At 43.0% G+C, this 17562-nt stretch overlaps 2 protein-coding genes across 10 annotated transcripts in view; both read left to right on the forward strand.

The window, feature by feature from the left end:
- The window catches only part of HFM1 (helicase for meiosis 1), a 105657-nt gene extending 93208 nt beyond the window's left edge, over window positions 1-12449 (forward strand). Inside the window, 5 exon segments of the mRNA XM_050962113.1 lie at window positions 10886-10976; window positions 11285-11396; window positions 11948-11992; window positions 11994-12095; window positions 12372-12449. Of these exon segments, the coding sequence (XP_050818070.1) occupies window positions 10886-10976; window positions 11285-11396; window positions 11948-11992; window positions 11994-12095; window positions 12372-12449 (428 nt within the window).
- The window catches only part of TGFBR3 (transforming growth factor beta receptor 3), a 518676-nt gene that overhangs the window by 424087 nt on the left and 77027 nt on the right, over window positions 1-17562 (forward strand). The window lies entirely within an intron of this gene.

The following is a 17562-nucleotide window of genomic DNA, read 5'->3' on the forward strand; positions in this document are numbered from 1 at the left end:
AAGCAGGTTCTTTCTGATTGAGTCCATAACCAATCTCTCTCACAAAGATAGATGACTGGAAGAGCCATCCACAGTATTAGATTAGAATACAGATTGGGAGTATTGAAAGTGTCCTTTCTTCCCTGTATCTCCATGTAAATATTTACATTTTAGTCCCATTTCTAGAAGGTACAAAGCACCTTCAAATCTCAGTGAAGTAAATGGAATTTGCAGAATTGGGCCTACTCACCAGGGCCTGGGTAGGATAGCTTTATCAAGGTGCATGCTTCAAGTTGGAAAAAGAATGGTTCCTGAGAATCAGGAATTGTTTTGGCCTTCCTGCTTTCTATGTTTCAATAAGCGGTATGGTTTTGAAGATAAAATAAAGCTTTGTTAAATTGTATATTGAATTACACATTCATTGTTCGCACAAGTGAATGTAACCATATTAGAATAAATGACCTTGCAATGTATTTCCTTCTGTTCTTCTGCAGCTATATACGTGCTTAAAATCAATAGAAAAGATATCTAAGGAAACAAGCATATTAAAAGTCTCCAAATTATGAAAGTCAAATGATAGATCAATTCAGAATTATTGTGATAATTTTGTAAATATGTGAATTTGTTCGGTTTTTTATTTATGCTGCAGTGTTGATAAATGTAAACTTTAAAATTTATCGTCTTAATGGCATCAGAACAAAATGGGAGTTTTAGAGTAACAAATGTTAAGTTAAACTCTTAGAATAGGTTGCATCTACACTGACAAATGTGACCCTTAATTCACCCCTGGTGGTAGCACTGGCAGGAACTGTAGCACAGATAGGGCTCAAGCAGGCTAAGCTGTTTTCACCACCATTTTGTCTATCCCCACTCTGAGCAGAGTTGAACAATACAATGGTAAAAAAAAACCTGTCTAAATTAGTTTCTTCTTTGAATGGTGGTCCCTATATGTATTCCACATGTGGGCACACAGGTGCTTCATGCACCTGAGACCAGAGATTTCTAGCAAATAATGTCTGTTGGACCACACTTGTGCAGTTGTTCTCATGTTCCATACCGAAGGTATAAGGGGTGATTTGAACTGACACCTCTCCAGTTCCTTCTTACTGCAGCATGGCCTGAGTCAGAATCCTCTGTCTCCAGAGAGTATTGTCTACCTATCTATAAACATCTTGTACATAGTTTTAGTATTTTACCATTTTAGTAGTTTCCCTCACCTCAGGGACCTTTCCCATTGTTCCCTTTGGGAGAAGGACTGTGGCCAGAGTCCCAAGGTTTAAGAACTGTCTCTCCTATACCTGCTCCTTCTCGATCGGTGATGAACACTAATGCTGCCTTTACTGCCTTGGGAAGACTTATATCTCTGCCAAGTGCAGCAATTGCTGCTGCTTCCCTCCCTGAAACTGAGATGGATGAGAGCTTTGACTGAGGAAGTATCTTATGGAGAAGGCCATGAGACCCCCATCAGATCTCGGCTGGGGAGAACTCCCTGTACGTCGGCTTCAGGCTGTGAGCAGTGCCCCTTTGAGGACAAGCTCTGTACTAGAGGCCAGAGTTGTTCAGCCCGACTTCCGAAGTAATCATTAGCTTAGGCCTTTCATGAGCGTAAGGGGCACTCTCATAGACAAAAGAACATATCCCCTGCTAGATCGGCTCTTAAAAGAAAGGATCCCTTTCTGTCTCTGTTCAAGTTGTGAGATTCCTAAAGACTTAGGTTCACCTAAATCTTCTGGCCACAAGGGTAAGGCATGAAAGAGAACAGATCTGTCAGTTCTGGCTCTGGCTCCAACTCATAAGCTGAAAGATCAGCACCAACCGAAATTTCCAAGTTGGACTCCTCTTTGATGATACTGATTGACTCCCATCAGGATCCACTGACAACCATGCCCATAGTCACACTAGATCCATTGGTTCTGAATACCATAATGCCTCACACTCAGGTACAAACTGAAACTTAACTCTGTGAGGGTGAGATAAGGCAAAAATATCCTCCAACCTCCTCCTCTTTTTTGAGTGCTTACTCATGTCCATTTCATATTAGGTGTGTGTGCTTGCCACATACACTGGTGCCAGAAGTTTTTCCCTCAGTAGTATCCGTAGGGGATCAGTTCTGGCGCCCTCTGGCTCCCCCCACCCTCAGTTCCTTCTTGCCACCAGTGACGGTGCTGGAACATCTGCTGCTTCAGCTAGCATTGTGCTCATTCATTGTTTCTTATGAAAGTTTTCCGGCCGATCACGGCTCCCACTGGACGCGGTTCGCTGCTCCAGGCCAATGGAGCTGCTGGAAGTGGCGGCCAGTACATCCCTTGGCCTGTGCCACTTCCAGCAGCTCCCATTGGCCTGAAGCGTCAAACCACGGCCAGTGAGAGCCGCAATCGGCCGGACCTGCGGACGCGGAAGGTACACTAACCGGCCCAGCCCTCCAGGGGCTTTCCCTAAACAAGCGGCGTCGCAAGTTTGGGAAACACTGCCCTAAAGGAAAGGAGGGCTGGAGGAGAGCTAAAACCTGTGCTGGGCAGCTCAGCACCTCCGTCAGGGAGTCAGGCCCCAGCTCAAATCGAGTGGTCTAGCCCATCCCGTAGCATGCCTGCCATGCCAGACAGTGATGAGGGCCTCTGTCAACTGGAGGTCCCATTGACACCCTGCAGGCAGCGCAGGAGATTCTGACGCTACCAGTGCCACCCATACTGGCTCTGGCAGTACCCCAGTGCAGGGGTAGACCCGCCTTGGGATGTCCCTGTGTGTCACTGCCTCAGCAGGACCGCTCCCCATCAGAAGTAGGGAGGCCAGCTCAGCGAAGCCCTCTTTGGTCTCTGGACCCTGGGCACCGACGGCAGGATTCGAGGTGCAGCTTGCCGCTAACCTGGCACATACCTACAGAGGCACGTGCCCCCCGGCAAGAGCATCAAGACTGGCCCTTCGTGTCTCCATTGCCTTGACACTGATCATGCAACGGATAGTTTGAACAGAGCCACCAGTCACTCACCCGCTGACACATGTCACCAAGATGCGGATCTCCACTGTCAGGGAGATCCAATAACTGGCCCATTCCAGCTCCCGGTCCCGGTCTAGATCCCGGTACCCGTCGAGCAGCATGAGGCGTAGATCGAGGGATTACCAACACCAATAGGCCAAACGCCGCCAATCTCTAAGGCCCTGTGTGACGAACTCTCCTTGATTGGACAGGTCTATGTCTAGGCATAGCAGCTGGCACTGCACAGAGAAGGGCCAACAGTCTGCCTGATCATGGTCACCTGACAACCACTCTGCTTCCAACTCTGGCACTGAGCAGGAGTCCTTGACATTGGGACAAGCCCCAGCACCGGTGGTACTGTCTACGTCATCAGCACCGCAACTGACCCCATGGCTCCAAGGCCAGTGGCCAGCAGCCTGGTAACCCTGGAGTTTACCCAACTTTCGCAGGCCATCCGGTCAACGTCGGGAGTCTCGAATAGGCCATTTGGCTTCAGCATCCCACTGTTCTTGAGGCCCAAGAAGAGAAGCTCTCCCAGGCTCATGAGGACCCAGGGGAACAGCCAGTGGTACCACCAGGGGCTATGACAGCTCCTACGGCACCAGCTTCTTCCTCGTCATCTCTGGACAAAGCTATTATGGGTCCTCCTCACCCAGTTGCACAAGATAATGCTAAAGCTCATCAAGAACTATTGAAGGGGGCACCTCCAACAGAGGAACTAGAGGAGTCAGTGGACACCCTGTTCAAAGTCCTTTACTCTACAGCACCTGCTAGGGTGGCTTTGCCCCTACATGAAGAGGTATCGAAAATTACTAATGTCCTATAGCAAACCCCCTCCTCCCTGCCCCCCATTTCAAAAATTGATGAATGCAAATACTTTGTGCCAGCTAAAGGTCATGAGTACCTGTACACTCACCTGGTCCCAAACTCACTCGTAGCTGAGGCTGTTACTTAGAGGGAGAGGCAGAGTCTGTCATAACATTTTTTCCCAGATCTGGACCTTAGCGTCCAAAATATGGGTGTTAGCATGAAAACCTCCAAGCTTAGTTACCAGCTTGGACCTGGTAAAGCTGCCACCAGCCAGGAATTATACAGTGCCACAATTATACTGTGGTCTCCCCAAAACCTTCCCTGGGGGACCCCCAGACTCAGATGCCTTGAGTCCTACAACAAAGGGAAATAATCCCCTCCCCTTGTTTCCTTGTTACTTCCTCCCAGGCTCCCCTCCCTGGACGACCCTAGGAGATTCCCTGCTTCCAGTCCTGGAAACACAAGTACCAAGAGAGCTAATCTCTCTTCCCCCTTACCCAGAGGGTGTGCAAAGTCAGGCTTAGTAAATCTAACACAAAGAGATTTTCCCCCTGACTTCTCCCTCCCACCAATTCCCTGGTGAGCTGCAGACTCAATTCCCTGGAGTCCCCACTAAAGAAAAACTCCCAACAGGTCTTAAAAAGAAAGTTTTATATAAAAAAGAAAGAAAAAGACATTAAACATAGTCTCTGTATCCAGGTGACAATATACAGGGTCAATTGCTTAAAGAAAATGAATAAACAGCCTTATCCAAAAAGAATACAGTCCAGCAACTACACACATGTAAATACAAAAAGAACAATATAAACATATTGTCTTACTATCCTTGTACTTACAACTTGGAAACAGAAGATTAGAAAGCCTGGAGGTAGAAAAATCACTCTCAGAGCTGAGAGGGTCACCGATCCACGACAAAGAACAAAGAACTCACACCCCAAAACTTCCCTCCACCCAGATTTGAAAAAGTCTTGTTTCCTGATTGGTCCTCTGGTCAGGTGTTTCAAGTTCCCTGTATTAACCCTTTACAGGTAAAAGAACATTAACCCTTAGCTATCTGTTTATGACAGGGTCAAACCAGGGCTACGCCCAAGAATAAAGACTTGAAGAGACTGGGTCTGTTTGGGCAAAAAATGTATTCGTCTTCCAGCCTTCAACTGAGAGTGGCCAATCACCAAGCCCTCCTTGGTCACTACAATTATAACATGTGGCAGGCCATGGCCAAGTTTGAGGTTTCACTGCCTGAATGGTCCAAGAAGGAATTCCAGGTAATCCTTGAAGAGGACACAGCTTCAGCCAGAGCGACCCTCCGGGCAGTTTCATATGCAGCAGACCCCAAGCGGCAGGCATCCTGGCAGCTCCTCTCTGGCTTGTTGACTTAAGCACAGCAGTCAGTGCAGGACCTCCCCTTCGACGACCAGGCTCTGTTTGCAGAGCAGACAATAAGCTGCAGGAACTAAAGGACTCCCACGATACCCTGAAAACTCTAGGGCTCTACGTCCCCAGTCCAGCCTGTAAGCAGTTCAAACCACAGCAATCTCAGGGCCAAGGGAGCCAACTGCGACAGGTGCCACCTCACACAAAGAGTAGAGGCTACAAGCACCGCCCTAGCCACCCACTTCCACCCTCTGCCCAGTCAGGCTCAATCCTCAATAAGCAGGGTGGCAAGCGAGCATTTTGAGGGTGCGCCCAAGGGCGACCTACCAGACTATACCCCAGATCCATCTTTCCCACTTTTCTGCAAACGCCTTTCTTTTTCTTCTCTATATGGACCACTATAACTTCTGACTGCTAGGTCCTCAATGCAGTAGGGTTATGTGCTCCAGTTTCTTTCTACTCCTCCTTCCCACCCCCACTTCCCCATCCCTGTTCAGGGACCCCTCTCACGAGAAAGTCTCCTCGCGCAGGAGGTAGAAGGGTTGCTGCAGTTGGGGGAGATGGAGGAGGTTCCTCACGAGTACAGGAACAAGGGGTTCTGTTCCTTGTGCTTTTTAATCCCAAAAGCCAAGGGCAGTCTACAGCCCATCCTGGACCTGCGAGACCTCAACAAATACCTAAAACAATTGAAGTTCCGCATGGTCTCACTGGCCTCCATCATTCTCTCCCTGGATCTTGGAGGACTGGTATGCCACCCTCAACTTGAAGGACACATATTTCCACATAGCAATCTTTCAAGGTCACAGATGCCTCCTACGATTTACGGTGGGACCCCACCACTATCAGTTTGTGGTCCTCCCAACAGCACCAAGGTTGTTTACCAAGTGGATGTCGGTGGTAGTCGCTTACCTCAGGCGTTGGGTATCTAGATCTACCCATACCTCAATGACTGGCTCATCAAAGGCCACTCCAGTTCCCAAGTCCAAAGGGATGTTGAGGTGCTGCGGGACACCTGCTGATCCTTGGGCTTGCTCGTAAATGACAAAAACTCAACATTAGTTCCAGTGTAGAGGATAGAGTTCATCGAAGTGGTGGTCAACTCCACATGCGCCAGAGCATTTCTGCCACAGGAGAAGTTCCAAGCGTTGGTGGACCTCATTGCGGGAGTCTCCGTGTTCCCCTGACCATGGCCAGGGTTTTCCTTTGCCTGCTGGGCCACATGGCAGCATGTATGTATGTCGGCCACCATGTAAGGCTCTGGATGCGGCCCTTACAGCTGTGGCTGGCGACTGTCTATGCCCAGTCCAGAGATCACCTGGAAAAGGTCACTACCATTCCACTGACGATACTTACCTTGCTGCAGTGGTGGACTGGCCCCATTGCAGTTCTGGAGGGAGTTCAGTGTGAGAGCCCTTGTCACTCAATCGAGTTGATATCGGATGCCTTGGACCTCTGCTGGGGAGCACTTCTCTACGACCTCCAGACCCAGGGCATGTGGTCCCCGGAAGAGATGATGTTGCAGATAAACATCAAAGAGCTCAGAGTGATCCGCTTGGCACGAGGAGTCTTCTTACCGCACCTGACGGGCAAAGTGGTGAGAGTGACGGACAACACAGTCTTGATGTTCTACATCAACAGGTAAGGGGGAGCACGCTCGTTGGCTCTCTGCCAATAGGCATTCTATAAGGGGGATTTCTGCATCAGCTACAAGATCCACTTGAAAGCTTGTCATCTTCTCAGCATCAGAAACATACTGGCGGATCACCTCAACAGATTCTTCTCCTCTCATCACGAGTGGTCACTCCACTTGGAGGTAGCCTGCATGATCTTCCAGAGGTGGGAATCTCCCCAAGTGGACCTGTTCATCACCAGACAAAACAGAAAATGCCATTGTTTTTGTTCTCTGCAGGGTCTGGGCAAGGCCTCTCTCTCTCTGATGCCTTCCTCCTGTCATGGTCTGGGAGCCTGATGTATGCGTTCCTGCTGATTCTGCTCATCAGCAGGGCCCTGGCAAAGATCAAGAGAAACAAGGCATAAGTTATCGTGATCACCCTGGCGTGGCCATGCGAGCACTGGTTTGGCCCCTCCCCAACCAACTGGACCTGCTGTCTCAGGACCGTGGGCATCTCATACATCCCAATCTTGCCCCCCTCCACCTCTCGGTGTGGAGGCTGCGTGGCTGAACCCGGAGGAGAGTACCTGCTCTCATGAGGTCCAACAGGTCCTCCTGGGAAGTAGGAAGCCTTCCACTAGAGCGACTTAACCTCGTCCCCTTGGCCAGGTTTCCCACTGGGCGTCCAAGCACAGTATTTCTCTGTCACGCTCATCCATACAGTTTATCCTAGACTGCCTTCTCCATCTGAAGAACCAGGGTCTGGCACACTCTTCAATCAGGATGCCTCTCACGGCCATCTCCGCCTTCCACCCTCCGATCCAAGGTCAGATGGTGTTCTCTCATGACCTGTCAGTCAGATTCTTGAGAAGCCTCAAGAGCCTCTTCCTGCGAGTCCAGGCTCCTATCCTCAGTGGGACCTTAACTTGGTTCTAGGCTCACAGGCCCACCCTTTGAGCTGTTGGGCTCCTGTTCTCTTTCCCACCTGTCATGGAAGGTCACCTTCCTTGTAACGGTAACATCAGCGAGATGAGTCTCAGAGATTAAAGCTCTGATGTTAGAGCCACCATATATGGTGTTCTGCAAGGACAAGGTTCAGTTACAACAACATCTGGCCTTTCTGCTGAAAGTGGTGTCTTCCTTCCATGTTAACCAGGACATCTTCCTCCTGGCGTTTTGTCCCAGGCCACACATCACTAGTGAAGAAAGGAGGCTGCACACCCTGTACGTCAGACATGCCCTGGCATTTTACCTGGAGCATACCAAGCCTTTCTGCAAGTCTACCCTGCTCTTCATTGTCACAGCGGACAGGATGAAGGGCCTTACGGTGTCCTCGCAGAGGATTTCCAACTGGGTCACCTCCTGCATCCGGACCTGTTACGAGCTGGCACAGGTCCCACCACCACCATTCATGAGGGCCCACTCAACCAGAGCTCAGGTGTCCTCGGTGGCCTTTCTGGAGTACATTCCTATCCATTCCTATCCAAAGTACCTCAGGAGGAGAATATCCAATTCCAGGCTCTTACTGATGAGAGCAAACTGGTAGATAAGACATCATTGCAAGTGGCATGGACGTGGCAGACACCACACCTAGATCAGTGGCCATGGTGACAGTTACGAGACGTGAATTGTGGCTTCACTCTTCGGAGTTCTCCAGGGAGGTATAGGACTTGCCCTTTGAGTCTCATCACTTTCATGAGAAGACAGATGAGTCACTACACCCATTAAAAGACTCAGGACAGTCCTATACATCCTGGGTAGTTATACCCTTGCCCCAAAGAGGAACCAACACAAACAGATGTGTAAGCCAAGGCCTCTTCACCAGACTTTCTGTCACCAGCACCTATATGAAACATCATGCAAATTCCAGAAAGTACAAAGACCAAGGTATGCATCCTCCTCAACCTCAGCCACTCAAACGCATCTGCCTTCCAGGGGTTACTGTTGATGGGAAGCTCTAGAACTGCATACCATTACTGCTGCCATCGCTTCCCCCCATCCTCCCACAAAGTTTTGGTGTCCATCTAGTGTACTTTGCCCACAACTAGAGGACAATAACTGAAGAAGTGGGTACTAGATATCCACTCTGGCTACACTGCTGAGTTTCTTTCCCCTCCTCTGAACAACCCCCCTTCCTGGGCTCTCCTCAGGGATATCCTGAGGAGATCCTCTGGCAGGTGGTGGATTTTCTCCTCCAAAGGGGGTCTATAGAGTGAGTGCTGAGGAATGTCGGCTCCATACGTTAGGCATTCTATATTGAGAGGAGTAAGCCTTTCAGAAAAGTCTGTGCAACTCTTTGTAGCAGTAGCGGAAAGTATGAGAGCGCTACTGATGTCATCCCAAAAAGTCTCATCCTGGAAAATGGCCTATATCCAGGTTTGTTACAAGCAAGTGAAGGTTCCATCTCCAGCCATTGTGACTGCTCATTCCACAAAAGCTCAGGCTTTGTCAGTGTTTCTTGCACAAATACCAATCCAGGACATCAGCAGAGCCGCGACATGGTCGTCGGTTCATACCTTCATGTGCCACTGCGCCATCACCAGCAGACATGTGACAATGCCAATTTTGGAAGAGTGATGTTTCAGTCAGCAGGTCCATAAACTCCAAGCCAACCTCTGAGGATACTGGTTGTGAGTCACCTAGCATGGAATGGATGTGAGGAAGCACTCAAAGAAGAAAAAATCGTTGCTAACCCTTTGTAGCTATTGTTCTTCAAGATGTGTTACTCATGTCCATTCCATGACCCACCTTCCTACACCTCTGTTGGAGTTATTGGCAAGAAGAAACTGAGAGAATGCTGAGCTGGCAGCACCCCTTATACCAGAGTATACATGCATGGCTCCAGGGGTGCTAGAGACGGTCTTATGGATACCACTAAGGGAAAAATCTCTGGCAGCTGTGCACACGGTGTACACACAGCTAGCGTGGAATGGACAGAAGCTACACATCTCAAAGAACAACAGTTACGAAAAGTTAGTAACTTTTTTCCCTTAACTATAACAGGAGGTTCTTTGTGAAGTGTGGTTCCTATCTATATTCCACCACCCACCCTTCTTCCCCTCTTTGGATTCTGTCTAATTCATGCTAAAAAGAAGACCTGGACAGGTGTCCATCTACACCCTCTCTTATTCCCTCATTATAGAGAATGAGGGGAGCAACTACGCGAGCAAGGACACTACTTGCTAGAAATCTTGGGTCTCAGGTGCATGGAGCACCTGCATTCCACATGTGGCATAAGGATAGGGACCACACATCTCAGAGAATGCCCAGTTACAGGTAAGTAACCTCCATTTCCAGATTTGCTACTTGTGGTGAATTTTTGGGTCACATTTTTGCCAGTATAGACAAACGAAGACCAAATTTATTATTGTTAGTTATTATTTTTATTACTGTGGCACCTAGAGGCTTCAACTGCAATTGGGGTTCCATTGTGCCTAGACACTGTATAAATATATAGTACAACATATATAGTTGTTGCCCTGAAGTGCTTGAAATCTAAACAGCTAAAGACAAAGAGTGAGAAGGGAAATGGAAGCTCAGAGAGGTAAAGTGACTTGGACATAGCAGAGCTAGGAGTAGAACATACATCTTCTGAGCCCCAGTTCAGGTCCCAATCCAGGGAACCACACAGACTATCAGTAAATTGATCCACTGAGGTCATGGATTTACACCAGCAGAATATTTGACTCATTCAATTTTTTCTGTAGTGGTACAAGACCAACACTCATGGAATAGTAAGAAAGAAATACACCCCTACCTCGAAATAACGTGACCCAGTATAACACAAATTCGGATATAACGCAGTAAAGCAATACTCCAGGAGGGCGGGGCTGTGCACTCCGGTGGATCAAAGCATGTTCAGTATAACACGGTAAGATGTCTTGGCTCCCAGGGACAGCGTTATATCGAGGTAGAGGTGTAGCTTTGAATCTTTCAGAGGATATGTGACTCTTCAGGTTTGATAGTTGACTGTTTCTCTCGACATTTTAAAATTAATCAAAAAAGTCAAACATTAAAAACTTGATGAATATTAAAGTTCCTGTGTGAGACTATGGCTTCTGGAATTCCAGAAAGGATTCATAAGAAGTTATTTTGCTATTTTGTGACTATATTTTACAATTATCCTTCTAATATAGACTCTGGAAACACTTGCCTTCAAAGTACAATAGAATGTAAACCACTGTTTCAGAATTCAGAGAACAAAATCTCAAGTGACATTTCAAAAAAGTAAGTATAATACTAGTTACTATTCAGTTCAATAAAAGCATTGTCTATATTTGAGGGACATATGTATTATTAAATTTGTATCAGTGTATCCCTGAGGTTTTGGGAAAGCTTGAGAACTAAGTAGCTGGAATACAAGCTCTAAAGTCAGAAGTTTGAACATTTAAAAAACTACTTTAAATAGTTAATTTTTGAATTATTTTAAATTACCTTAGAAGTGGAGGGATAGAAATTGAAAGCACTGAACTTTGAGAAAACCATTTACGGTTATGCATAAATATCTAAATTATCCAAATATCCTACATTTTCAGTTTTTGCATGTTACGAGATAAGTCTGGTGTTCATCTACAAAATTCTGCCTTTTCTACATTAAATGTACCAACAGAAAAGAAATTATCTGTACAATATGAAAATACGAATGCTGTAAGTAAAGATATATTTATAACAAGATTTCTTGCAATGCAGTGAAGTGATTTTTTTTTTTTGGTGAACTTGTTTGCTATATTGGACTTGCTCAGTTTTGCCATGTTCAGTTGTCTGTGGATATTTGGATGACTGGTGTGTCTATTCACATACATTTTTGTAAAAGCTATCTTAGTTGTTAAAATATGTATATTCATCCATTTTTAGCTTTGTGTGCCCTTCCCTTACAAAAGAAATAGGACCTAAATTTTGACCATAGTTTCCTTTATGCAGTGTTTTGGAACTGATTTTAACAAGTCAGTTGGTTTTCTAGGCTTTGATTCAACAAAGCACTTACCCCCATGCTGAACCTTAATCACACGTATATCCCATTGACTAGTGTAATCTCAATTTTATATATCAAATCTTTATTTTTAGAATTTGGAATCCTATCACATTAAGCATAGCTTTGATTGCCTGCTACTGTATCTATTAAAGTTTATTACAATATAGAAGATTGTCTTAAAATTAGTTATTTTTAATCATGTTTGTTTGTAACCTATGCATTTCAGTTCAGCTTTCAAAAAAGAAAACATCCAAATCCTCTACAAGAGTTGAAAAAACACGGAGTTTTCTCCTTACTCAGAAATAATCTCAGGTTCTTCTCAATTCATTGGAAAGGAGAATTTTTTTATTTGCAACAAAGAAAGGAAAAAAGAAAGTTGATGTCAGGTAATAAAAATAATTTGTGTAATTCTGTTGTAGATTCTTATCCTTCGAGGTATTGAGCGCCTCAGGATCTTAGGCCATAGGCAAAGCTCTTCTTTCTAACTTACAAGTTTTTATTTTACTAGTCGTAATTAGCTTTTCATGCAAATAGACTTTAAAATTATTTTTTGGATACAGATCTTTCCTGGCTGTTTTATAAATAATATTCTAATTTCATGGGTTTTGGTATACAGTATTGTTCACAATTTAATTCTTTTGGTTTGCTTCATTTTCATTAGATATCTTTCAGACGATGAAACCAATGACATTAAGCCTTTTCTTGGAATATTTGATGACATTTTCTAAAACATAAACAAGATATATTGTAAGTGCTGAAACATATTATACTCTCATTTCCAGAATGAAAACTTTAAATATAGTTGGAGGATTTTCTTTAATAGCTGTTCATTAATAGCCATCTTTACTACACAGACCAGATAATGAAATTGCTAACTAATTTATTTACAGAATTCCATGTATGTTTTATCTTTTAAAAGTTATTAAAAAATCTTTATTTATCTAACTTGCTGTTTTTAGGATTGCAATGATAAACATATTTGGCAGTCTCTCATTAAAGGAGATGGTTTTCAAGCTAAGCACTTTTTGTATAAATCATATGTAATTTTACCATAAGAACAAAGATGCTGTTTGTAATATGCATGTGCTCACAAAACACATTTCTGAGTAACTGAAATGTTGTTCATTAACAAAATTCTTACGCTATTTGTTTTTATGATGTCTGGTAGGTATCCCATTTAGACTGACTTTTTCATAATACTGATTTTTTTCTGAAACAATGAGATTTACAAATAAAAAGAAATAGACTGAATTATTTAATATATTCTGTACTCTATATTTCTTTCTTAAGCGCTGTAAGCCTGTAATATATTTGTCAACATTAAAATGTTGTATAGTATTTTCCATGCACAATGTAGCTCAGAATGCACCACAAGACGGTTTTAAAATATGTCCACAAAGAATGTCTGGAAGTAGTATTTAGGTGTGGATATTGCCACTTGAAGTTATAAAATGGGCATTTATGCATTTTAAGTCTGATTTGTATATACTAATATTGGATTTAAACATCCTATTAAAGCACCAATGCTTGAATATTAGGCTTCCCAAATTAATACAGTTATGGATATATACAATAGTACATAAAAATCTATATTAAGAAAATGTTACAGTTGCACTGTTAAACACTCAAAAGTAAGGAACACCATTGTTTTGGTTTTGTATTTTTGATTTTCTTATCCTTCATAATTCAGTTTCAAAAATGTTCAGAAATGAAGAATAAATCAAAACAGACCAGGAACTAGAAAACACAATCAAGACAAGCAAACAGAAGCTACACAATTGAAAATCAGAGTGCAAAAACACTCCTATTTTGACAGACTGAGAATTTGAACTTATAATATGTTGAGCACTCTGAATTGACAGCTTCAGTGGGAGTTGATAGTGCTTAGCACCTAACCAAAATGACCAGGATAAGTTTTCTGATTTTTTTCCCCTCCAATAATTTCTTTCCCTGTCTGTTGACTATTTTGGCCACATTTGCACATTGAGTGAGATATTTCCATTGAGTTGTCTTCAGTGGGGCCTAGATCTTAGTTGTTTGTAGGATGGACAGTGCTTTAAATTAGTATTGTCAATTTAGATTTATTGTATAATAAGTGTTTTTAGTTTTGATTGTACATGCAATTACAATTCCGATAGCAAATTATTTTAACTGAATTTTTAAAAAATCCAACATTTTACAGAATTATGGTAACCTTCCTTGTTAGGAGACAGCCAACAGTAAGGGAAGGCAAAAGAGCTAAAACCACATATTACATGAAAAATCTAAACTAACAGTGCCAATTCAAAGTACTTTCCAACCTACCAAACGTTAGGAAAAGATCTGGACCTCATAGGAAACATAGTAGCCCTTTCTTGCAGAAGGAGATGATATAGGCCAATATGAAGAGCTTTTTGGTGAGCTGTGTGTGGTGCAGAACAATGCGCATATTATTGCTCCTTTGCAAAATTAGATGTGCCTGTATGTGCCCCAGAATTGAACACTGCTTGAATTTGAGCCTTTATACTTCACCTACATTTGCTAGTCTTATATTGATAATATTATCTTGAAGATATTATCTTTGAAGTTACTCTCTTTTCCCCTTAAATTAAAGCTTACCCAAGTGTAGGGGGTTAGTAATTATTATTGGAATTTTTTACATCTTCAAACTGGTTAATTTCTATAGCCAAATTTCAGATTTCTCCTGATAGGTTTTCCTCCCCATATGAATTTTTCATTTCATATGCTGTTCATCAGTAACCTATCCTCCATGTTTTGGGGAATATCATCAGTTTGTTTGTAATTCACGGTCATATTTCTTTTGATAGAAAAGGCTTTCATTTCCATTTTGGTGTATGGTCAGAACACATGGTAATAAACTCATTTTACTACCTTCAAGACTATTGTGACAATTTTTCACCTCATTTATTAAATCACTTCCTGACTTTCTTTCCTTTCATAATAAATCAATATCCTATAATGCACTTAGAAAATAATAAAACTGCTATTGTTGTTATGGTAGCAGTATTTCACAGATCTCAAAAGAGATGAAGCTTTTTTATACTGCAGCGTCCTTTCAGTAATGCTGAATTTAGGGTAAAAAATAGAAGAACTTGCAGTGTTTCATTTGACACCATTCTACTTCATTATTCATTTGGTTCTGTGACTCTTTAAAGTGTAATTTCCTTTCAGAAAAAGAGTTTGGAAATAATTAATACATGCTTGAAATGTTCCTAAGTCTAAAGAGAAGGAAAGGTTGTTGTTTTTTTAATATGCTGACATCCATTTCTGATCAGCTTTCTGATTTATAAATAATTGCAATACCTGATCAAGATCAAAGGTGATAAACATAGGATTAGTAGGTCTTCTCAGCAGTGTTTAGTTCACACTAGCATGCAATAATGCCTTTTTAAGCAGATAAAGGTAGAAGGAATGGGTTTGTTGCAGTATCAGCAAAACTTAATCAAGTCTAAGTAAAAATTATCTTACAGTGTACATATCAAATGTGCTGCTAGTCATGAAAAAACATTGGACTGCTTATAGTAAATACACAAGTCTACTTCAAGAACTCTTAAGACTGCCCCGGTCAGTATAGGTGGTGGCTAAAGTGCTGGTTTAACCTGTCTTGCTGAGCCAGGCTCTTAAGCCTCCTCCAGCACACACACAGGCAAGACCACACCCGACTGCAGAAAGACAGACACTGAGATCAGCTCTGTGAAGACTCACCTTAAGACTGACCCAGCACTCAGGTGCCCACCTCACCTGGAGTACAGACCCAAAGGTATATTGTGAAATCCGCCCCCTCCCCCAGTGTGGAGAAACGTATGCCTCTTCTACCCCCCTCCCATTATGATATGCACAAACTGGATTTCAGAATAAACAAAAAACAAGTTTATTAACTAGTAAAAGTAGATTTTAAGTGAGTATAAGAGAGAACAAACAGAACAAAGCAGATTACTAAGCAAATAAAACAAAACATGCAAACTAAGTTTGATTCACTAAAGAAACAGGTTACAAAATGTAATTTCTCACCCTAAATATTGCCACAGGTAGATTACAGAAAGTCTCGAAAGGCATCTGCAGTTTGAGACTTCCAGTATTTCCACTCACAGACTGGACACCCTCCCAGCCTGGATTCAACCCTTCTCCCCTCAGTTCAGTTCTTGCTTTCAGGTGTTTTTCAGTGTCTCTTTGGGTGGGAAGGCAGAAGAGGACTCCGATGATGTCACTTGCCTGCCTTATATAGCTTTTGTGTATGGTGGGAACCCTTGTCTTCTAATGGAAAAACACTAGTATTCCAAGGGGTGGGTCCAGTACCAGGTGACCCAGACCCATGTCTCTGCAGGGCTGTGGCAGTCATTACTCATATACTATCGGGAGCGTCCACAGGAAGACTAAGCTCTTTCACGGTCCATTGTCTTTGCTAATGGGCCATCAGCCCTGTCTGGCTTTTCCATTGTTGTATCTGAAGGACTAGTTGTGGGTGACACCCAAAGTAGCATATTTGAAATACAGATACATGGTCAGTATTCCTAACTTCAGATACAGAAATGATACAAATTGGATAATCACATTCAGTAAATCATAACCTTTCCAATGATCTCTTACATGAGCCCTCTTGCATAAAGTATATCTCTGTTATGTCATATCCATATCATAAGCATATTTTCTTAAAGAATATGGAGTGTGACATCACACTGGTCACATCTTGAATGATGCATTGGAGCTGCTCAGAGGTCTGAGATGACTTTTCAGAAAATTTGCTGTTTTGTTTTCATGAGCAGGCATACTTTGCCAGTATGTAATTTGCCATGAGACCACTGAGCACCATGCTAAATGTACTGCACCTATGAAGTATCCTGTTATATCTTTGTTAAAGTGAATAATTAAGACTCCAGCTCACATTCTGCCTTCACATACACCTCATGTAATTCTATTTAAGTAACTGACACAGAAATCACCATGTTAATTCAATAGAAATCTTTTATAGAGTACTTTGATCTTAAATTATTGCTTATCTTATATCTGGAATTATGGCAGGAATATTGACAAATGCTATATATATTTTTTCTCACACTGCAACATGGAAAGCATCTGTTAATTTGAAAATCACTAATATCATCAACTTGCAATTACATAGTGCCTTTCACCCTAAAGATTTTTACACTATTCACTTTAAAATTATCTCACCTACTTGTGAACTGCAGCCACCACTGGGGTGTAATGCAAGTAGCTGTTTCACAGAACACAAGACAGTAACTGAAGAATAATCTTCATATTCATTTGATAATGTGGATTTTAGATAGGTAAAATATAATTGTCTGTATTTGGAATTTAAGAAGGATTATAGAGATTAACACCTTTTCTTACAAAAAGTGCACTGTCATGTTAAGTGTTGACAAATGGACCTTGGTGCTACACCTTATCAAAGGAGAACCTCCTCCTCCAGCAGCAGTTTTCTCCCGTCCCGTGGTTGTTATGGTATTGATTCAGTAAAAAACTGATTAAAACCTAAACATCAAAATACATACTGATATAGCCTGCATCATCATATCTGAGCATCTGGTAAATTAATGAATTTATTCTGACCATACCTTGGGAAGTAGGAAAATATTATCCCTGGCTTGTAGATTTTAACAGTATGACTTGCCCTGTGGGCTAGAGAGCCTATTGCTAAGACAACCTGATTACAGCATTAGCTCCACCTGGGGGAATCAGACTGCGGTAGAGAGGGGAAGGCTTTTAAGTGATGTCAAAACTTAGGTAAGGAAAGAGCCAGGCAGGAAGCAAGCTCAGAGCAGTAAGGAAAGCTTTCCAGGCAGGGAGTCTTGGAGGGACACTGACTAAGGGCTTGTCTACATC

The sequence above is a fragment of the Gopherus flavomarginatus genome, chromosome 7, assembly GCF_025201925.1.
Source record: "Gopherus flavomarginatus isolate rGopFla2 chromosome 7, rGopFla2.mat.asm, whole genome shotgun sequence".
Taxonomy (NCBI): domain Eukaryota; kingdom Metazoa; phylum Chordata; order Testudines; family Testudinidae; genus Gopherus; species Gopherus flavomarginatus.